We start from the raw sequence: 24,312 nt of genomic DNA on the forward strand, positions 1-24,312 counted from the left end.
AAGGAGACTGAAACTATAGGGATAGAATAACTTCTTCATAGTAAATATTAGTTTACTAATATTTATTTATTAGTAAATATTTAGTTTTAAACCAGAGTTATAAAAGATATAAAATAATGGTTATTTTTTTAAAAAAATCTAAAACATTTCAAAGAAGTTAATTGTTGAAAAGCAAAGGTATTTCAGTTATAATACATGTCTTTCTGGATTTATAGGTAGACCTTGGGTTACAGTAATTTATTCAGTGACAGGCTGCCAGTTTGACATCCCTGCTCTAAGCAGTTGACAGACTCGGCATACTGCCCTCAACAATCTGGCTCCTCATTTTACCGATCTCAGAAGGATGGAAGGCTGAGTCAACCTTGAGTTGGTCAGGATCAACAGTGGCAGTGGAATGCAGAGTTAGCCTGCAGTACTGCATTCTAACCAGTACGCCACCACAGCTACACATGTAGTGTCTTCCTTCCCAGGCTTCTTGAGCTCGAGCCACTCACACCATACCACCAATTTCTCAACCCATGCACTGCCTGCACTGGGTCTCAGGGCCTTCTCTACCCACCCACATTTAAGACCGTATTGCTTAGCGATGGCAATCCCAGTCCCAATTGTAGTCAAAAATTGAAGACTCCCTTAATGTACTGTACTATTCTCTCATACTTTCTTAACAGTAAATATTCTCTGTCTTCCTCTCAGAAATTATAATTCTCCTTGCAGAACTAAGATGAGAGTTTTTTGCTTGCTGCCTTTCTACTTCTGTCTGTTTAAAATTAGTTTTTACTGTTTTTTTAAAGTAAAATCCAGGGAACAAATTTTCTTAGTTGCATCCATGGTATTTGCCTAAGTGTACAATATAGTACCGCTTGGTACAGCTTTTCTTGTCTCTAAGGGAAAAAAGCATAAGCCTGCATTTTGCAAGTTAATTGCGTTCATCCAGCATGGTAAATACGGCAAGATTGAGCAGCATCTTTGTCTATTTTGCGCCTGGCAGGAAAAGGAACAGCAAACATAATTCCATTACAGCCTGTTATATGTGAATATGTGCATTCACATTCTTCCTGTGTACAGATCACTCAACATTCGTTGTGAAGTATAGGAGTTATGTGCGGTAGAAAGACCAAAAGTGTGAAAATGATACTCCATACAAGTTATATTTCTTACGAAAAATACAACATTCTGAAGAAAACAGAATTAAGCACTGTAGCAGGCATGTCCAACCCATGGCTTTGGACAGCTAGTAATGCAGCCCCACAAGATTGTAAATTTAAAAAAATAGTATGATTTTTAGTGATATTTATATACATTAACTATATTGACCAAAGATAATTCCTCTTCATGCAATTCTGCCCAGGTAAGCCAAACGTTTTGACACCCATGCACTATAAATTAATGGCTTTGTATAAATTTTCTAGAGCAGACATAGAACAGAGGTAAAGAACGATGGCCTCTTTATGACTTGTGGACTTCAACTCCCAGAGTTCCTGAGTCAGCAAGAATTCTGGGAGTTCAAGTCCACAAGTCATAAATGGGCCATCGTTCCCCACTCCTGTTGTAGAATGTGTTGCAATGAACCTACTTCAGGGGATAAGGCAATTATAAACACCGCCATCTTAGAAATCAACACTTTTTCTTAGAAATTTGTTAAATTTAAATTCCACCTTTTTTCAAGAATTCAAGTGATATACTGTACATAGTGCTTCCTGCATCTTTTCCCCCAGTGTATAGGATAGGCCAAGGAATGTGACTGGCTCAAAGTCACCCAATGAGCTGCTCCAGATGAAGTTATTTTCCCATTTCTAGTGCAGCACTTTAACTATTACACCATACTAATTCTTCATTTATGCTCCCGCTGGATCCAACATTAAAACCACTAATTCTAACAGAATTAAAAGGATTATCAAGTAGCTTTGGTTAGAGCAGGGGAACATATCATTTCTGGGCTATATGCAAAGTCAGGAAATATGTCCTTGCTTAATGACACTAATTGAAACTGGAATTTCTGTCATTAAGCAATGCAGTCATAAAGTGCAACATCACATGATCATACCATTTAACACTGCCGGGTTACTGTCATTAACTCAGGATTTCCTATGATAGCAATTTCTGGCTTCCTGCTGCTTCCCCGTTGACTTTGCTTGTGGGAAGCCAGCAGGGAAGGTCACAAATTGTGCCTGTGGGATGTTGCAGTAGTCAGAAATCCAGGCCAGCTGCCAGGCACCCTTATCATAGTCACATGACCACAAGGGCAGTTTGACAGGACTTTGAAGACTGATCAAGAGTACTACTTGCTCAGTGCTATCTCAAGTTTGAATGGTTGTTGAATGATTGGTCATTAAATGAGGACCACCTGTAAAGTACAGTTGGAATGGAAGGTATATTTTCTTTTCATCTTAGGACAGCCTTAATCTAGTCCTTGAATCTCCTAGCCAGGAGGTCAAATGAAACTATTAGTTTTGAAATTGGGTGTTTAGAAATGGTGCTAAATGTTATTTTATAAACATTTCCCCATTTTATATGAATGCACTTCTGCTTGTACAAAGTGTTTTACTTAATGTATATCTTCCTCATATTTGAAGTTCAAACTTAACATTTTGTAGTTATTGTCAGTATGACTTTTCACAGCAGTTCCTAATTAAGGTGTTTTTTTTTTTTTTGAAGCTTACATTAACTACATTAATTAACATTGCCTGTGAATTTCCTCTTCAAGGTTTATGGTAATAGCTAGTTCTGCTCATGAGAATGTAGCGTCTATTCATCAAGAGATTTGGGTGTTCTTGAAACAGGACCTGCAATTTTAATCTGTGTAAAGGATAATTACTTTGTGTACAGCTATATTGTCTTGGGGATGCTAATTGGATAATAAAGAGTTGCAGCCATAGAATTATGTTTCACCTATAATTTTAGTCTTTACTTCATCTCCTAGGAGAACATTGCCAGTTTGGGAGACAGAAATTTTGTGTTATTTCGTTTTTAGAATGTTTTTAGTCTAAAACTGGGGTTGAAATTTATTAGAAATTGCTAATCATTGAGGGGTCTTTTTCTTGCTTTCATTTTTTAATGATCAGAGTAGGTATCTATTTTATTAGTTATTACTGTTAACAGTTAAAATTAAATGGGTGATCTGAATAACTGGCTTGATGAGGAGCAATTAAATCACAGTACAATGTTAAGTATTTAAGATGTTGCCAGAAATCCTCAGTTTATTGTTCTATTAAATAAACAATAGAGATAGAATTAATGGACCCAATGTTTTTAGGACTGGTGGGAGTTCTGTGTCACCATTGTGCTAAAATGATGCAGTATGAGTATGATGCAGTTCCTCGAATATTGAGGTATTGGTAAAAGCAATTTGTCTAAAATAGTTCCCAAATGGTTATATTAATAGTAACTGTATAACTACAACACAGAACAGAATAATGTTGTGCTGCTTTAAACATTGATTTAACAATTCTTACTCATGTATGAAATAAATGACCTTTTGAATCATATTATATGGCTTATGTTATGAAGCAAATGTTACAATGAACGCATAATTAATTTTGAATTGTAGATTTCCTACAGTGGCTCTATATGGAACTTGAAAAGTACTCACATTTGTATGACTTTTTGTTCAGTTTCACTTACCTTATTACTGATTTCATGTTGGCTAGTATTTTTCATTTTTCAGTTCCATTCTCAAACTGTGTGTCTCATTTATTTAGCAGGTAAAAATACTAGATAATTTAATAATGAATTTCTTAAAACTTCCATAAGAATGTTTTTCCCTTTCTTTCTTGAAACAGATAATATACCTGAGAGAATCTCCAGAAAGTGTGTACAGGCATTTACTATTTGGGAATGTTTCATATCTTCCATTCAGGTAAATAAAAGCATGCAATTGAACAGTGTCTACTTTTAAAAAAAGACATTACACTGATCTCTAACCCTTTGGAATATGTAAATTGGTATTTTCCACTTTGGCAATTTTGAAATAAGTGGACTCCCAACTCCTCTTATACTTACCCCTAGCTATGTTAGGATTAGGGAGTTAAAGTCCATATATTGTATCAAGGTTTTCTGTATAATGGCTACATTTCTTATTCTGTAATTGAGTAGTAACTGATTCATAAAATATGCAGCCTTGCAGATGAGAATAGTATTTATACCTTATTTGTGGTTAATTCTTACTTTGTGTGTGGTGGGAGGTGTTTGTTATGGTTGTTATTGTGTGTGTGTGTGTGTGTGTGTGTGTGTGTGTGTGTGTGAATTTGGCAAGGAATTAAAGTGAATATCAAGGACAAGAAAGAGAATCATAAATAATCAGTGTTCCTAATTGCAGTTTGCAATGGTGGGTTAGCATAATGAATGAGGAAAATGTAAGCCATTATTTCAAAACGACTTATTGCTATAAAACAAGTAATGATTTGGCAACCCTCTCAGTACCTCATATTAAATTTAAAACATATCAAATACATTGTGACGATGTAATACCCGAACTCAGATCCATAAAAAGAGAGATTCTCTGTTCTCAGAGAAGGGAATGGGGTAGGAAAAGGAAAAGAGGAGTAGATATCTATTCTTAATATTACTATTGAGGCTATTAAATCTGTTCTCTTGCTGGTGAAATTGGTTTGGATAATGGAAAAGACTGATGGGACTGCTTGTCAAGATGATAGATGGTGTCTATTTTCTCTCTCTCTCCCCCACATCTTGGTGGAATGGAATTTATTTCTTGTTTTTGGATCAGCAGCCTTTAAAATGCCATGCGATAGAGATTATGTCCATCGTGTGCTCTGTTTCACTGCTGTGGCTATTTGATGTGTCAGATTTTATCTGTTTAACAACTTTATTTATAAGCCCTCACTAGCATAATATGTTGGTGTAAATAGAGTCTGGAAAAGCAATAAAAAGATGCTAAAGAACTGGAGAACATCTGGTGGGTTTTCAGTCCTTACTAGACCACTTAGTGCTGATGTAGTGAAAATGGGTATACAGAAATATAGGAAAATGAGAAACATCAGCTATTTTGTCTTGCAAACTGAATTTGAGCTCATATATGTATTCCTCACAGGGATGCTGCATTTGGTACCTGCACTTTTCATCTAACTTTGCTTGACTGTTTCCATGCCATAAATAAGGTTAGTATGTTCATGTAATATATGATGATTGTTGTTTATTTAAACTTGTTGGAATCCTAGGGAAATTTAATCTCTGAAATTAGATAAACCAGAGAAATAAGTTAAAACAAATTCTGAGATGGTTCCAGGAGTGAGTATGCAAGAAGACTCTCAAGAATTCTATGGTTGCCTTTCTATGTTATACTATTCATGCATTCTGACTTTCAAGATTGGCTGCTTGTCTATGTTAACTTGAGCGATGAAAGCTTCATTATAAAGCTAAATAGCATTTAAGCAGTAATACCTGTTATGTGGCACTTTTTAAGTATTCAGAGTCTCCAACTTTGATACGTTGGATTTGAATTTACCATGTCTGCTAGTTTACAGAAGTTGTGCAGCTAGTTTGGAAGGTTTCTGATGATTGGTAAATAAAGTGTTTAGAAAGAATGTTTATCATCAACTCTACTGGATTTCTACATGTTAAATTTATTTCTTATGGATTATAGGCATTGCAGTATGGCTTCCTTGATTTTAATACATTTGATGTAAATGAATATGAGCATTATGAAGTAAGTATCATTCACTTTTCTAGTAATTACTTAGTTACTGTTGAGACTATATTTGCATAAAATTGGCACCTATTATTTACATCTCTTGAATTTTTGAAAATAAATTTAAACGAGGTGGAAAAAATAAGTAACCAAATTAAACTTAAAATTGTCACATCACCATGTGAGGTGGCTTCTCAAGTAAGATTAAAAGTGTGATAGCATGTGGGCTATGATCCCAGATAAAATTGAGAGTATATATTCTTATATACAACAAGACCTTTACATTAACAATCCTTGTCTCCTTTGTTTTGTTCACTAAAACGAGTAGATTTGAATGCTATATATCAGAAATGAAGTTTTAAAAATGTGTTATTTCTTAACAGAGGGCAGAAAATGGAGACTTCAACTGGATAATACCCCAAAAAATCATGGCCTTCAGTGGACCTCACTCAAGAAGTAGAATTGAAAATGGTATGTATTAAATTATAAAGAATTTTATGACATTCCATAGGAAACTACCAGATACAGAATCAGACTGATGGTCAATCTGGTAGTTGCAGCTGCTTCATATTTACGGCAGAATATTCCCTTATCAGATTGAATGTGGCGAAAAACACCTTTGTATAGATTTGGATGCTCTTTTACCAATGGGTTGTATCTGACATATTTTTCTGCATTTGTTTTTTTCCTTCAAGGGTATCCACATCATGCTCCCGAAGCCTATTTTCCATACTTCAGAAGACATAATGTTACCACTGTAATCCGCCTGAATAAGAAGATGTATGACTCTAGAAGATTTAAAGATTCAGGGTTTGACCATTATGATCTCTTCTTTGCTGATGGAAGCATACCCAATGATGCTATCATCAAAGCATTTCTGAATATTTGTGAGAACGCTGAAGGTGCTATAGCAGTTCATTGCAAAGGTATTAAAAGTGATGAATTCAGATCATTAATGTCTCATTGCTTATAATTGTGTTCATAACATGCCTTACCACCCCCTGCAAAACTCATCAGACTTGGCTCTGCCTCAGGATGTATTTTTAATGAGTTTGATCAAAATTAGATCATTTCACTCAAAAAGTTGAAATTAATCATAGCAGAACAAACTCTTTTTTCTCATTCTTAAAGAAGATAAGAGGTTATTTTGTCTTAGGCTAAACTATTGTGGCCTCTTGCTACAAATCTAATGACTCTGTCTTTGCCATTATCTGTATGGAAGCATGCTAATCTAATATGCTTGAAACGCAAGTTACGAAATGTTAATGTCTTCTGCTAAAAGCCCGATCTTACAGTAGATGCATGTAATTGTTCCAAGTATTTTCAATCAAAATTATTTGCACAAATGAGTAATAGTGTAGAGTAGATCCAGGATACTATTTATACAAAACTTCAAACCCCCTCAAAGGTTGTATTATTGGTTTTGTTATCCTTGAATTGGTGTAATAAAGTTTTTAGGATTTTTTTTTCCTAATAGCAAATTCAACCGCCTTAGGTTTTTGAAAAACAGCTTTCAAGATTTTCCTATTCTTAAAACTTTAAATTGAAGGTTCTTCAATTTCTTCAAACCCAAATAAAGTAAATTTCCTTATGTTTTTATTCAGCTGGACTTGGCAGAACTGGTACACTTATAGCATGTTACATTATGAAGCATTACAGGATGACTGCTGCTGAAACTATTGCCTGGATTAGAATTTGTAGACCTGGCTCTGTGATTGGAACTCAACAACATTTCTTGTTGGAGTATGTAAACATTTAAAAAGTTATGCCTGTATTTATGTCTGTAGGCAATTCCAGGATGATTAAGTGTTAAATATAATAATTGTTTTTAGTACCAAATTGGACCTCTTTAATCTGGTGTCCTTCAGATATGTTATCTAGCCTGGCCATTGATGACCGTCCATTCATGTCTGGAAAGTACCAATTTTAAAGAAAGCTACACTTAAATGTATAATAGTTGTTCTTTTTTCAATACATATACATACATACATACATACATATATACATACATACATACGAAATAGGTGTTGATGTACTCACATACAGGTAGTCCTAGTTTAGTGACTACAGTTGGGAACAGCAACTTGATCACTAAATGAAGCGATCATAAACAGGTCGTCAACAGGGATTGATTGTAAAGTTTATTTTTCATCAGTGTTGTAACTGCAAATGGTCACTAAACAAGGACAACCTGCATATGTTGCAGTTATCATTGGATATTTGAACCATATAGCCATATAGAGAGTTACTAGTTATTTGCTTTTTAAGGAACTGGTCATTACTTTAGGTTCTGAATGGGATAAGACACTGCATTATGAACAACCTGCAATTGCCACTGTTTGGTCAGAATTATCCACGTCTATTCAGTGGCTAAGTGTGTTTACCACATTAGGATAAAATACTAGGTTCAGGCCTTTTAACCTAAAATACTGTTTATGTATTTGGTTTAACAAATTATATGAATCCAGTCATTGTTTTTTTAAAATTATGATTTATAGCAGTCCAATGTGGAAAATGACTTTATAATTAATTAACAAATCTTGCATAACAAGATAATGGATTAATCAGGGTATTGTCCTAAACTATAACTATGATTGCAAGTGTATCATTCCATATGGTCAGTTTTGCTTATTAAATATGTTCTTTGACAATCATTCCATTAACGCTGAAAAATAAAGTTTAGCCTCCATTTTCAAAATCACATTTCATCAGATCTGACTGTCTTTTCTGGTAGGTCTTTATACTCAAAAAAGCCAAGCTTCTACTGTTTAGGGATGAAGATGGCTTTTGCTGAGCCTCTGCATCTCGCCAGGCTGCCTTTCAAACTGTCCCAGTAGCTCAACATTTTGGAAGAGGCACAGAGAACAATGCGGGGAAGAAGATTGAGTGACAGTTATGGCCTTTTCCATTAGTAGACATTCTGTTAGAGCAAAATGGATGGAACCAGATGGAAGACAGAAATAGTTGCATGCAATTCAATAGTGGCATTGTATAATTTCTAGGAAACATACGATGCTAGAACTAGAACTGATGTTATAGATGTGTCCTTGCAACGATTAATGTCTGATACTGAAACAACTTCATTTTAATTATAAATATGGTCATACATTGAAATGAGCTGGTTTCTAACTTAGCTTCTTTCTATTATAGGAAACAGCCAGAACTTTGGCTGGAAGGTGATGTTTATCGTTCAAAGCTAAAGAAGACTCAAAAGCTTGCAGTGACAAAAATCCTTTCAGGAGTAGATGACATTTCAATTAACGATTCAAAAAATCAGAATGCCAGCAGAAAAGATTCTGAACCGGTAATCATCCGCATGGTGTGCTGTTGGAAACCTTAGGACTGTTTTTTGTTGTTGTTTTTTTTTTATGTGGGTATAATAAAGCAAAAGTGATTGTATTCATTTGTATGGCTGTTCTGTATTTCTGTTCCTATCAAGCATTCCAAAAAATAGAGAAAATAATGAACAGGACATTCTGCAAGACAAGTATGGGCATAATAGTACTTTTTGCCAAAATACCTTTCTGTTGCTTGGAGTTTACCTTTTGTCTTACTGATTTGACCTCCACAAAAACTAAAATAAAATGCTCAGAACACTTTTCATAAGAACTATTGGAACTGGGTTAAACAATTACTCCTATCTAGTACTGTGGTAAATATGAATCTTCAGTAGTAGGACTTGGAAGCTTTGTTATAAATAACTTTAATGGCTTACCATTTATTTGCAGTACAGTGATGAAGAAGAAACACACACAGTAACACAAGGGGACAAGCTCCGTGCCCTTAAAAGTAAAAGGCAGGCAAAAGCATATTCAGTTCCATTAACGTAAGTTTAACTTTATTTTGATTTTGTAAATACAAACACTTTTTTCTTTGAAATTTGATTTGGTTATGTTCCATGTTATTTTAAAAAGCTTGTTGTAATTCTTTGTGATTGAATCACTTACAAGCCTGCTCGTGATTTTATTTTATTATCACCAAATTCTTTGGTCTGTCACTAAGTTCATGTAACCTTTCTCAAATGCTTTTTTAAACTGAATGTTACACCAACATCTCAAAGCATTTTTACATTTTGCTATCAACGTCAGCAGTATTGAAAATGACTCCTGAATGAAAGGTCAGACTCATTGTTTTGGTCAGAATAATCTTGTTTTTAGGGACTTTTGCTTAGGAAGCTGTTGTCATTCCTTGTGCTGGGATGGGTTGTGCTATATCTTTAAATGTGTACGGTAAGTTTGCTTTTATCAAGGTTAGGAAAAGAAGCATAACTGATTAAAATTGCCATGTTTTTAAGATACATATTTAAATATTGAAAAACAACAGTTTCCTCAGTGCTACATTTTGTGTGTACAGTATAGGTAAAATATAATTTACATAGAACAGCTTTAATCTGTTAATCATCCACAGAGTGCATGCGATATTGGGAGGTCATTTTGTAAATAAGGGAGTGGTTTGGCATTTTTTTAAACAAACAACAACAACAACAACAACAACAGTACTTGAACCAGTCTAGGAATAATTCATACTTTAAGATGAAAGTGAGTTGCAGAATAATGGCAAAGGTACTCCTTAAAAAACAGCTAACCTTTGCCCAGTGAATGGAAAACATTTTCCATAGTGAAAATTAATGGACATTTCTTTTAGATGAAATGTACCACTCATCTGCAAAGTTCTTGATTTTCCCACCCCCTTTTGACTTCATGTTCATCTCTTCCTCCCCACCCTCACTCCTTTTTAGATGTCTCCTAGCTATACTGGCCTCTGCTCTGAGTAGCATTGTCATCTGGTGGATTGTGTGTGGCTCCCTTCTTCCCAACCTGCTATTCTGTCTAGATGGTTTAAGAACATAGGTCCATCAGAACCTCCCTTGGGAGAGCCACTGTGTAAGTGTCCCTATTACATTCTCTTCAGTAGCTCATTTTCTTGCCTTAATCATAAGCGCATTGCATCTAGCTTTTATTACCATCTCCCCCCTGCCCCTCCTTTATTTAACTTCTCTAGGTACTTTTAGAAGCAAAAAGGGATGTAGTACAAGGGGTGATTTACCGTATCTGCCTTAGAATTTTCTTTTGAGCTGGAAGTCTCTTCTTGTCTGTGTGCTGGTCCAGATATTTTGTGCAGAAAATGTATATATGTGTGGTGCTGTTTTTATTGTATGATGAGATTGCTTCCTTTTATCTGCATGTACAAGGAATTTAGTCTCTTCCTGGAATCCTTTGGGGTTGGACCTGTTGACTTGTGTTTTCACTCCATAAGTGTGAAGAGCTGTAAACAAATAAGCCCGTAGTCTAGGCATTCAGTGCTATAGATCTGTTATATACCCGCTCCTCATTTAGTGACCAAGTTCATTTCCAGTGACCAAATTGTTAAGTGAAATGATCACTAATTTAAATAGGTGACTGAAAGAGAGAGAGGGAGGGAAGGAGATGAAAGTCATAGGTTGTTTCCGTCTCATTCAACTAAGTTCTCTCTTGCAGCTCTGCCAGCATTACTCTTACTGGCATGCATTGTTGCACATGAAATTTGGTGATAAATGCATGCATTGGTCAGAAAATGAATGATTTATTACAGTAGTATTTGCAAATGGTTGCTAAACAAGGAATGGGTGTATGCCCTTTTCCTTTCCTTCCTCTCCTGTCTCCATGAATGCTTTGAAGTAATTGGAGCATTCCAATTAGTCAACATAGTATGTGGTTGTACACAAAGTAATTCAATTAATAAAAAAGGTTAACATTTTTTAGATTGTTGTTATTTTAGACCATCAGTGGGAGCAGTGTTTTAAGTCTTAAGAATACTGAATAGAATATTAAGAGAGGGGTCAAGTTCACAACTCTATTCATATTTATTTCTTGTTTGACTGACTGACTGACTTTTCTCTGCTGCCAAATTCCCATAGGCTGTAAGAAGTTTACAAACCACCAAAACAAATGTTACGAATAAAAAAAAAATCAAATATATAAGAACCCCGGAAAACAACAGGTAAAATGCCATCCCATGATGTTTGGCAAAATCTCCACATTCCCAAATATCTTCCTAAAGATCCAGATCTTCATAGCCTTTTGGAAGCCCAGTATTGGGAGGAGGACAGGTAAACTGTTCCAAAGGGGTCATCACTGAAAAAGTTTAACCCCAAAGTCAATAGCATCTGAAGGGATCTTCAGAAAGCTAGAATTACCTGATTTCATTGGATGTTCAGTCCGGAGAATGTGGTCTCATAAGTATCCATGTCTGAGCCATAAAGGTTTTAAAGTTGAAAAATAGAATCTTGAATAGCAATGAAAAGCTAATTGATACATGTTGCACCTGCTGAAGTACTGTCATGCTGTCACAGGGGCAAATTTTGATGCACCCACAACTATACAGGGAGATGCATGCTATACTAGTTGAACTTTTTGAATGTTCTTTTAAGACAGACCAAGCAGATGAAATTGCAGTAGTCCATCTGTAAAATGATTGACTGTGTGCAAAATTCCTTGATCCAGAAATGGCTGCATTTAATGCACAGGGTGCAATTGAAGAAAGAACCTGCTATCCACAGCCTCTAGGTGCTATTTTAACTGTAGCGGTGAATCCAGGACAATTCCCAGATTGTCAGCCAAATCTGTTCATGGCAGCGGAACCTAATCTAGTATTATAATCTTTCAAGTCATCAAATACATAACCCCTCATTCTTGGCTAAGATTCAGTCAGACCTTATTTTTCTCCATCTATATCTTTCCAGCTTTCCACATTGTTGTCACAAGCATACCCTTTCCTTCTGCAGTGTCCTGTGGCAGATAATTTGATAATTTGATAGTTTAATTTTTCAGCTACTTAGGGGGACAAGAGCCACATGTGACCTTCTAAATGTGGTCCCCCATTTCTCTCTCTTCCTAATATTGTTTGTTCTTTGCTCTTATTTTCTTATTTGGATAGTAATGAAATATGATTAATAGTACAGTAAAATTATTTGAATTACATTTAGGCATATTAATCATTGGACATTGTGCCTCCTAATAATTCTTTGGAATATTTCACGTTTTTCTATACTTGTCTTAGGATCTTGTATTGACCACCTTCTCTTTTGTTGTAGTATTTAGCTCAGAATTCTTCTGTTTTTCTGATTCTAACTGATAATATGCTATAATGCATAACCAGATTATATTCATCTTGAGAAAACTGCTCGTTTTATTTGAATTATTATTAGTGAAAGATAGCACACTTTGTATTTTTATTTTTAAAATTGCAAAATATGTGACATTTTTACTGTATATATTGTGTAAGGTGTTTGAAACATTAATGCCAGGTTTCCTGGGGATGATTAATTCCATTTTTCATTTTTAACTATACCAATAATGAAATATTCACTCCAACTCAGTGAGATAAGTTATTGGATGGCAGCACGTTACCAAGAGGATGAGTCATTTAATCATTAACTATTCTTTACAATTTTCATTACAGTGGTAGTCATGAGTAGATGTTGCTCATTTAAAAATTAGCAGAATTTGTGGGATAAAAAATTGTAGTTCATTGTTGGACGAAAACTGTTACCATCTCCAATTTCCCTTCCAAGTGAGATTTTTGTTACTTTGTGGAGGAAAGTCTAATATCTAAGGCAGGTGTGTCCAAGCCATGGCTGGTCACATGCAACCCTGGACAGCTAGTAATGCGACCCACAAGATTGTTAACTTTTGACATTATGTGACGTTAGAGATATTTATATACATTAACTGTATTATATACTTTATATATGGCCCAAGACAATTCCTCTTTGTTTCCTCAGGCAAACCAAAAGGTTGGGCATCCATGATTTAAACTATGCTTACTGAAATCTGACTATTTAAAAAAAACAAATTTAGAGATATTTCCATATTTTTGAAGAGATTATCAGAATCTAGAAGTCAAATACATATCAGTGATTTTTTTTCTTTTTTTGATACAACAGAATAAACACAGTTGGAAGGGACCTTGGAGGTCTTCTAATCCAACCTCCTCAACCCTATACCATTTCAGATAAATGGTTGATTATCCTACTTTCCACTGATGTTTGGGGGAGGGGAGGGAATTTTTTTTGGGGGGGGGGAATATAAACAGTACCCTCATAGCTTTGCAACTTTCAAGAGTACAGTACAGCAGCTCATTTTGTCTTTTCTGTAAAATACATAAGTGTACAATTAATATTTGGATATATTTGCCTTCTGGCATACTACTAAGATTCTAAGAGTTTTTTCTGTTCATCAGTTCATTTTGATAGTTGAAGGAGTATATGGATATGCATGTAGCTGATTCTTGATCTTCTGTAATCTTTTTTGACACATTTTTTTTTTAAAAAAATCTTATTTCTCTCTCTGAGAAGCCCTAAACCAGAAAAAAAGGTGGAAATACTAACATTTTCACTGAAACCTATAAAAACTTAAAACGTGAAGACTAAATAAATCTGTCCACATTATCCCAATTTTCAGATCTGGAAACCACATAACATATCACTCTTATTGTGCATTATATGTTTTCAGCTTGTTTGATATAATATCTTTTTCCCACTCTTTTCAGAGTAATTCTGCAATCCAGTGTTCAGAAAAGTAAACAGTCTGAACCTAGCATTTCTGACAGTGCAGGCCTTTCTAAAAGAACTACCAGGTCTACTGCAAGAAAAAGCAGTTTTAAAAGGTGAGAATTACTGTCCTGAATTCCAGAACCTATCAATTAATGAAGGCTGAATTTTTATATTTTCATGATTCATTTAAAATCATTTTTTTTTTTTTTTGGCTGTGGTGGTAAACCATAATTTAGACTGGTAAAAAGGAACCACAACCTTTCACATTTCATGTTGAGTACAAAAAAGAAATAATTGGTAGGCATACGATTGCTGGTATGAATGCAAAGCTAGAGTATGGTTTAATGTTATCTCTGAATCAGTTCAGCACATTCTTTGCATGTGATTGAAAACTGAATTAATATCTGAACAATCTGAAATTAATTTGGAATTTCTGTCTCATGTTTTGTGAAATTTGTAGATTATCTTTTTTTTTAAGTATTATATTAAGTTTGTAAAATACATTAAGTATCATTTCTATTTACATCGGAAGTGCAGTGTTTATACATATATACATATACACAAGATATGCACCTGGTATTTCTTAAGCTACTTATTCCTTTTATTAGGCACATCTTTTTCTCCTTTTTTTATTTTATCGTTCATCCATTCATACCACCTTCCCCAAACAGTATGGTATTCTGAGTTTTCATCCTCATTTATTTCATGTGTTAGTTTGCTCATCTCTGCACACTCCAGTATTTTCCTAATTATATGTTCTTCTGTTGGCAGATCTTTCTCTTTCCAGTATTGTGCGTATGCCAGTCTCGCAGCAGTGGTGATAGTATAATTAAATAAATCTTTTTCTTTCCATAATTCCTCTTTACTATTCCCAGGAGAAATATTTCAGATGTCAATTCAATATCTTCTCCAATTATTTCTTGTAACCATCTCCAAATCTTGCTCCAATACCTTTTCGCATCAGGGCATGTCCACCACATGTAGAAGAAGGTGCCCTGCCCATGACCACATTTCCAACAGTTTGGGTTAATATTTGGATACATCTTTGCTAGCCTAGCAGGGGCTAGATGCCACCTGTGTAACATTTTATACTGGTTTTCCTTATAAGTCACTGCTCTGGTCAATTTATAATTCCTATTCCATGCCTCTTCCCACTCGTTAAAATTTATACTGCGTCCAATATTCTTCTCCCATGCTCCCATTTGGTTTTTAATTGTGTCCTCTGTTCTATCTTCATCTAGTAGGTAGTTATATAGTTTGGCTAAAATCTTTTTTTTTTTTGTTCCCATCAAGGATTCCCTTATCGAAGCCACTAGATCCTAGTTCTAAGCCGCATTCTTCCTTGTCTTTCTGGTATCTAGACTTTATTTGTAGATAAGTCCATCAGTCTAAATTGATACCTTGATCTCTCAAGGCATCGTTAGACTTAAGGTTTCCTCCTTCATCTAGTATGTCTTTTTATCTACACATTTTCTTCATTCCCCATCTATTAGGATAAATCAGGGCCTCCATCGTGGAGAGCCATTTTGGGACTTTTTTATAATATCGCTGTTTAATTGTGGTCCATGTTTGTATTAAAGTGTATCTAATTTTATGCCTATGAAAATATGTTTTCTTTTTCTTCTCTGTGTCCCATAAATATGCGTGCCACCCTTTCTCACTCTGTAGGTCGTGACCTTCCAACATTAGAATCCTTTCATTTTCCAGAGTGGCCCACTCCCTTATCCATATTAGCTTGGCTGCCCTGTAATATCTTTCCAAATCCGGGAGTCCAAATCCTCCTAAATCCCGTTTTCCTTGTAAGATTTTAAGTGAAATCCTTGGTCTTTTCCCACCCCATATAAATTTCCTAATGTTTTTGTTAAGATCTAAAAAGAATTTCTTATCCAGATTTACAGGTATTGTTTGATACAAATACAATAATTTTGGGAGGATGTTCATCTTAATCGAGGCTATTTTGCCTAGAAGTGACAATTGTATTTTCTTCCATCTATCCAAATCTTGTTTTATTTTCTTAGTTAAGGGGATATAGTTGTCTTCCTTTAGAGATGAACACCTTGAAGTTATCCAGATTTGTAATAATTTGTAGATTATCATCCTCAATTACAAGAGCAAGTCCAATAAAAAAGGAATTAGAAAATATTTTTTCAAGGAGCAGCCTAGAAAATGAAGTAATTCCCTTTTCAGATTACATAGACTCAGCATTAAGTGTGTGTGTGTGTGTGTGTGTGTGTGTGTGTGTATAGTTGGATATTTTGAATGAGTGTCATAATTCCTTATAAAGAAGTATTTCCACTGCTTTGTGATAAAATATTCGTGCAAAAGGAGTTTAGTCTCTCACCATATTCAGAGGTTTTGAGAATAGAGTTAGTTGGGGGGGAAAACCATGGGTTTTTAATATGCACCTTTTTTCAGTGGTTTTGAGTGGTTCATGAAAACATTGTGTGGCTTCATAACTCAAGAAAGAAGAACATATTCCACCATCTTTAGTAACGGGCAACCTGTTCATAATTACAAGTTCCAATTTACATACAAATCAGAGTTAAAAACAGACTTAGGAACAGATCTCATTCTTAACCCAGATATTATCTGTTACTAAGTGAGAAAGGATTTTACTTCTATTACTTTACTCGGCTGGCACTTCCCATGGTGCTAAGACATCAAATTTTCTTAATCATGAAACAGGTTTGGTAAAAATGTCTATATTCATGGAATTTATTATTATTTCAAAAAATCTTGCCTAACTGCATTTCAAATTCATAATCCATTATCATAGATCATGTTACCACTTAATCAGAAGATTGCCAGACATTTCTGGTAATCTTTCTGAATGCTTTCCTATTACCATTGAGGCTTCAGTGTGTGGAATTCTTTGCACTTTAATATTATTTGTTTCATTTCCATTATAATTTCAACTACACAGAATTGTCAGTTCTCACATTTTTTGCCTTTTTTAAATAGCATTTTAAAACTACACAGGTAGAGGAAGGTATTTTGGCCATCAAATCCAACCTCCTGCTCAGTGCAGGAATATAAATTAAATATCCCAGGCAGATTATTATGTAGATATACATCCAATGAAAAGGGACTCGTGTCTTTATAATTTATTCTGTTGCTGAACCACTTCTATTTTTAATATTTTTATCTCTTGTAACCTAAATCCATAGTTCTACCTTTTGAATTATAAAGGGAAAAATAAGCATTGATATTTTGATGATAACCTTCCAATATTTGAACAGCACTATAGGGTCACCCTCAATTGTCCATTCTGAAGATTATATATATGCAGCTACTTAAATCATTCTTCATAGGGCTTCATTTCTAGTCTCCTGGAGTCTTTGAATTTGTTGTTTTCATTGTCTTTCTTTGAACCTTTTCAATTTTCAATGAATCATTGAAGTGTGGTGGCCAGAACATGATACAGTACTTAACCATAACAGAATATAATAAAATAATTATGGAGCCACTGCTAGTCCATATTTATTTTATTGCACTTGAGTCTGTTAAGTTTCAGTCTGTTACCTTTTCTCCAAGCAGTTCTTTTCTACAAAAAATATTCTCAGATTTTATTTCTGTCTTCTAGGGTATTAACTATCCCACTCAATTTTGTATCATCTGCAAATTTGCTAAGCATACTATCCAGCTTATCACTCAAATAATTAGTGAAAATACTGAAGTTTCATTTATCTGATGCAGAACCAGTGATCAGCTTTTTCTGAGTACAATTTTTAAGCCAGTTAAGCATCAAATTAATTCTTGTATCATGCATAGCATGGCATGTTATCAAATGCTGTGCTGAAACAATGGTATATAATATCTGCAGCATAATCTGTTACAGGTTAAAAAAAATAAGATTCTGACATCTGAAAATTAACATATAGGTAGTCCTCGATTTACAACCACAATTGAGACCCGAATTTATGTTGCTAAGTGAGAAATTTGTTGTGAGTTTTGCCCCATTTTACAACTTTTCTTGCCACATTTGTTAAGTGAATAATTGCAGTTGTTAAATTAGTAACCCAGTTAAGTGAACCTGGCTTTGCTTGTCAAAAGGTCACAAAAGGTGTGACCTTTTGAACCAGCAACCATATGTACCAGTTGTCAAACATCCAAATGTAAATCATATGACCATGGGATGCTGCAACAGCCATAAGTGTGAAAAATGGTCATAAGTCACTTTTTTCAGTGCCGTTGTAACTTTGAGCAATCACTAAATGAACTGTTGTAAATCGAGGACTACCTGTATTGTTTTTACAAATGGTCATTAACTTATGTTTTTGATTAAGTGCCTTAACAGAAGTCAATGTCAGACTCACTGGTTCGTGATTGGTTGAATCCTTCTTTTACTCTTTATGGAGATAATAAGGACATTTACGCAGTTCCACTCATCTGCCATTTGTCCAAAATATAACAAAGATAATACATGAGGTTCTACCAGAACCTTCATCTTGCTCCTCCACAATCTAGGATGTAATTCATCAGACCCTGCATATTTAAATGTTCACAGTTTCCTGGCAGAATGAAAAGTTACTTTGCTATTACTTAAGCCTGAAGCAAAACGAGTTAAAAAGGCTTTGTCTTTTATTATTGCTGCTCTATGTGCTAATGTTTTTGCCTTCCTTTGTGGAGCAAAGATACTTTTCCATTTTGAACCTTCCCCCCCACCAAAAAAAACCCCTAACATTCTTGGTTCTTAGCACCCGTTGCTAGCCTTAGTTCATCCTAAGCTTTTGGTTGCTGACAGCATCTATACACATTTAGGCTATATATCTGTGATACAGTTTTTTCTACTTTCAATATACACTAAATTTGCCATGCAAATGCATTAAATTTGTTTAATTCGACTTTTTCTCTGTGGACTGCTTCAGATACATCATGTAAGTTGCATTGTATACATATATTCTTCTTTTGACTGTTTCCAGTAGGTTTATATCCTACCGTAATTTGTTCTGACTGTAATAGCTGTCAGTATAATGGAAAATTAACTAAGTAGTAGTAAGGTTTGACATTACCCATAATAGAGGAATGGTTGTTGAAGATGATGGAACTTGCAGAGATAGCTACATTGACTTTTTTGATTAGAGGAAAAACAGCTTCTACATTTATGGTTGACTGGAAACCCCTTATAGACTTTTTATATGAAACAGGAAAAAATGCACTAATGACTTGTGGTTTTGATGATTAGGAAAAAAAATTGGGTAATAGAAAAAAAGTGAGCTTTTTGTAATTCTAGAGTAAGATAAGTTTAATCATGCATACGTTTTGCTGCAGGAAAAATCAGGACCTTCTTTCTATTTCTTTTCTTTCTGCACTTTTCTGTTTTTTCTTTTTCTTTATTCTATATGACTTTTTGTTGTTTTTTTTATTTTTCTTTGAATGTTCAGTATGTATGTGTATTTGCTGTGTGTCTTTGTGAATTTAGTTACACACAAGAATTTAGATACAAGTAGCAGCCAAGAGAAATGCTACCCTTCACACACTTAGAACGAACGCTATGCCTGGGCACACTTCAAGACTTTCTGAAAGGCTAGCAGGGTCAGGGCCATCCTAATCTCTGGAGGGAGTAGGATGTTCCAGAGTGCAGGGGCTACAGCAGAAAAGGCATGCCTTCCATTCCCTACCAGCCAAAATTCCTTGGCTGATGGGAACCAGGAATATGCCTAATCTGCCAGACTGGATTGGATGGGTAGAAACAACTGGGAAAAGACAACCACTCAGGAAACCCAGTCCCAAGCCATGAAGGTTTTTAAAAGGTGAAAAACAGTATCTTAAATTGGACTTGGAAACATTGGGGACCAATGCAGCCTAGTGTTACATGTGCAAAATACCCATCATCATTTACAATCCCAGTTGAAGCCTCTGATTACTCCTCAAAGGCAGTTCGATGTAGACAGTGTTGCAATAGTCCAATTGGGAGCAGTGAGTAGAGCCTTGGTCCAGGAATGTGTAGAACTGGCACACACTTTGAAGATGTGCAAAGGCTGTCTTTGCCACAGCTACCACTCCTCTTCCAATAGGAGCTGAACCCAAGAGGACCCCCAGATTGTGCACCAGGTCCATCTGAGACAGTGCTACCACATCCAAGACCAGCAGCTGCAGTTTGGCTTCCAATCTTCTTTGGAGAGAAAAAGCACTCCTGCTGTGGACAACTGATTGAAAATAGGCAGATCTGGTTTCACAATATTTCTTTTTGGAATGCAGAAGTTTTTCCCATAGCGTTACAAGAATGTTTCTGAATAGGCAAAGCTCTCTGTAGGAGGAGGAGGGGGGTCATCCTGGACCTTCTTATACAGGTTGTTTTTCTTCTGTGTAATCATCTCAGCTGATTCCATTATACAGAAAACCACTATTGCCGCCCAGATGCCAAGAACAGTTTCCTTTACTCTTAGAAGGTATAATGGAGATTGGATTGTGTACTTTACCTCTGTTTTGGCCAGTTAGAAATGTTCTATGCCCCTTAGATCATCCTTCCAGACAGATTTCCTCAGTGCCTTCAACAATAGCAGAGTTTCTAATGAACTTGAAAAATTCTTAATTTTTTTCAGGAAGCTATTTAGAGATGTATCTGTCTTGAAAATGACCCATGTTGAACTATATAACGTACTCAAACTTCCAGGAGTTGACCACAGTGGAAGTTTTATGAAATTTCTATTATATTATGAAAAGATTATCATAATTTTATCTCATAAAACATTTTATAAAATTTGCCAAATTTCAATCCCATGGGAGTCCTGGGTCGTGGGTTTCAGACACATTCTGTAACTTAGCTCATTTAAGCTATCGTGCTTGAAAACATTTTGCCGTATATGATGCACCATTTCACCCATTTTATTATTTAAACAGACTTTTAAATAGTACACTAGGTTACAGACTTGGACATTGCCATATTTTTTCTAGCAATAGTTTACCTGGAATACCAAATCAAGTAAGCAGCAGTCAACCATGGTTTTAAATGGGTTTACAGAACACTGTTTTAAATATAAAGGAGTTGAGAACTAGCACAAAAGCAAGTAACTTTGTGTTTGGAAAACTGTTGAAAAGTAATTATTTTTTGAGGCTTCTCTTCATTTCATCTACCCCTTACTGGTATTCTCTCTCTCATTTAAAACTAAAGATTACCATTTCATTCTATCTAGAAATGAGAAAGAATAGCCCTCCTCATTTTAAAATATAGTTTATAAATGTATGTGCTTATATCATTCTAGTGCAAAAAGCTGTGATAATCCAAAGCATCTAGGCATTCTGAAATTATTCGTGTAGATTCCCATAAAGCAGATAAAAATGGATAAAGCATGGAAACATAGGCACTGAATGGGTATCATCACAAAGACATTCCATATATTATTGATTGAGCACTGTGTCAAGCAACACTAAAGTCCCTAGAAAAACCTGGTGCATTTCTTTCAAAGCAGATAGTTGCCTTCTCTCCTGCCCAAACTAATTTATCAGTTTATTCATGGATAATCTTGAATGTTTTCCAATGCTTAGGAAAAGAGGTCACCCTTTTTGAAAGGGAAATGCTGTGTTAGGATAAGATAGTCTGGTTGATGTCAACCTAGATATTCTATTATCATTAGAGATAGATTAATGTAATAAAGCACTTTATAGATACAGTATGATTGCTGTAGGGGGTTATTCATAAATAGTACTAATGTAAGACAAAGCTCTCAGATGTATATAGATATATCAGTCGGCTTTAAAACTGGAATCTTAAGCTCATGGAACATAATTTTCAAGAGTATTTAAATAACTCCCTCCCCTCTTTCTCTTGAAATTGGCTGGAACCCTATACTACAAATGAAAGAGTCATCCCTTGTTGCTTCAGTTAGCACTTTAGGGAACGAGATATTATGTTGAGACGATGAGTGGAGAGAGGATGGATTTTAAGAGACTTGAAGAATAGGAGCGAAAACAGTAAGTGTTAACCCTATTATTCATATAGAGCTGTTTTTTCACTTATTCTAGTATTTTTAAAGTAACGGGTTTAAAAAGGTGTTTTAATTTTTTTTTAACCTTTCAAAGGCCACCACTTGCTTCTAACAATGTCAGTTGCGCTTGACTTCCAGATTTAAATTGGAAAATGAATGAAGTGACAGAGCATCATCTATTTAATCCTAACCACTTAAAATATTTTTTTTTCTTTACTTTTTTTCTACTTTTCCCACAGTCTCATGCCTCAGAGGGAAAGAAGGAAAGGGGATGCTTTACAACAAATACGCTTATGGTACTTTTATCCCACTGATTTTTCTTCACGAATCTGAGCTTGTTTTCTAACAATGTAACCTGAGTGACTGACCTTTGTTGTTGAGGTTATATTATTTTCAGAAATTTAGCCTTTCAATCACCCCTTCCCTCCTCTAAGATGTTTTTGGTTTATTTGCTGGCTTAGTCTTAACTGGTTGTTATGATGGTTAAATCATTCATTTTTAACTGGTATTTATATACGTATCTTATATATCTTATCTCCCATATATCTCTTTATCATTTCAGCACTACCCCTAAGCCAAGGACGAGAAGTGTGCTGCGTTGAACAATGAAAATTCAAAAGAATGCAGAGAGAGAAAAAGAGACATTGTTTTCAATTAAAACATTGAAGATTGATTTTTTTCTTTTAAAAAGTCTATTTTAGCTCTTATACAAGAGTGTTAATTTATTATCACTACAACAATGATTTTTTTACTGCTTTAATAATGGCCTGTAAATTTTAGCCTTTTGTCTAATATCTCTTTTATCAAGAGAACTTTTTTTTGTACAATGCTTAGGGATAAAATGTGATGGCAATCATTTAATCTGTCCAACAACTGATAGGGGGAGTGCATATATTATTTGTTCAATGTATAAATTTTCATCCAAAAATGGTTTTCTCTTATGATGGAAACGGAGAAATTGGGAAAGCGTACTCTTCTTCCTTTCATTCCCCCAATAATATGATTGCTCTTTGCATACATTACCTATCCTAATTGTATTAGGACTTTTATCATATATTTCTAAATTACTATCCACCAAAGAGTGCTTTATTTTCATAGATTTAGTTCCTAGTCTTGCAAATTATACCACTGCCTAAAGTGTTACTTACTACTTTTAATTAACAGAAACAGCTGGGAAGAATTGTAACAAATTATGTGCTGTTGGAATATCACAGTTTTAATTGTTGAACTGCTAATGAATTAAAACCTGTTGTACAGTTACTTCAGATTATAATTGGACAAAATGCACTAGAAAAATATGGCTTTTCAAATGTTCTCTATGTAGTTTTACATTTATCCCTTTCTCATTAAAAGGAATGCTAACACTGCTTACAAATTGGCTCTCCTTACCCTGAGATCCTGTTCTCAGACACCATTCCTTCCTAGCATTAAATATTACATGGTAGTGATTCTACTAATAGTCGTGCATTCATTTTTGCTCAGTCTGCAGAAATAGGTGGTTGAATTTGTTCTGTATGCAAAATTAGTGGCATATCAATGTTGTGATTCCAATGACATGTCAATAGATTGGATAGGAAAAGAGTTTAATTTGCCATTTCTCCATGTCATTAAAATTCAAAGTTTATAATTACAGATAGTCTCGATTTACGACCACAATTCAGCCCAAATTTTCTGTTGCTAAGTGAAACTATTGTTAAGTGAGTTTTGCCCCATTGTACGACTTTTCTTGCCATGATTGTTAAATGAATCTGGCTTCCCCATTGACTTCGCTTATCAGAAGGTCACAAAAGGTGGTCACACATGACCTTGGGACACTGCAACCATCATAAATATGAACCAGTTACCAACTGGCCAAATTTTGATCAAGTAACCATGGGGATGTGGCAATGGTCATAAATCACTTTTTTCAGTGTCGTAAGTTTGAATGGTCACTAAATGGTTGTAAATTGAGGACTACCTGTATTCACCTTTCAGTGCAGAAGCAGCAGTAGATCTGTACTGAAATCTAAAGAAAGACAGTGGACTATAATTATTAACATTGTTCGTCTTCAAAAGCTAAGCAATAATTGTTATAACTATTCTCTTGTCTCATTTGGACTTCAAAGTCCTTGCAAGGAAAAATTAGTTATGGATAATGCAGGTCATCCTGATGTTGGGTTGTGACTCTTGTTAGCCCTAGCCAACATGATTGAAGTTAAGATTTGTTG

The 24,312-nt window shown here is 34.9% G+C and overlaps 1 protein-coding gene across 32 annotated transcripts in view; it reads left to right on the top strand.

Annotated features, from left to right (window-relative positions):
* Window positions 1-22,778, top strand: part of CDC14B (cell division cycle 14B) — a 50,658-nt gene extending 27,880 nt beyond the window's left edge. For 6 of the 32 annotated variants that reach the window (XM_034410064.3, XM_034410072.3, XM_034410070.3 and 3 more), the window contains exons 5-15: window positions 3,780-3,856; window positions 5,048-5,114; window positions 5,600-5,662; window positions 6,028-6,115; window positions 6,340-6,570; window positions 7,249-7,387; window positions 8,795-8,948; window positions 9,373-9,470; window positions 14,174-14,290; window positions 22,345-22,401; window positions 22,668-22,778. In XM_034410064.3, coding sequence (XP_034265955.1) covers window positions 3,780-3,856; window positions 5,048-5,114; window positions 5,600-5,662; window positions 6,028-6,115; window positions 6,340-6,570; window positions 7,249-7,387; window positions 8,795-8,948; window positions 9,373-9,470; window positions 14,174-14,290; window positions 22,345-22,401; window positions 22,668-22,707 — 1,131 coding nt within the window. In that variant the 3' untranslated portion in view covers window positions 22,708-22,778. Of the gene's footprint in view, window positions 1-3,779; window positions 3,857-5,047; window positions 5,115-5,599; window positions 5,663-6,027; window positions 6,116-6,339; window positions 6,571-7,248; window positions 7,388-8,794; window positions 8,949-9,372; window positions 9,471-10,382; window positions 10,528-14,173; window positions 14,291-20,194; window positions 20,570-21,981; window positions 22,092-22,344; window positions 22,402-22,667 lie in introns of those variants that run through there. The other 26 variants (XR_015732218.1, XR_015732226.1, XR_015732214.1 and 23 more) reach the window with 18 other exon arrangements.
* The last annotated feature ends 1,534 nt before the right edge of the window (window positions 22,779-24,312 follow it).

Source organism: Pantherophis guttatus, chromosome 2, assembly GCF_059756535.1.
Source record: "Pantherophis guttatus breed Tessera chromosome 2, ASM5975653v1, whole genome shotgun sequence".
NCBI classification, from domain to species: Eukaryota; Metazoa; Chordata; class Lepidosauria; order Squamata; family Colubridae; genus Pantherophis; species Pantherophis guttatus.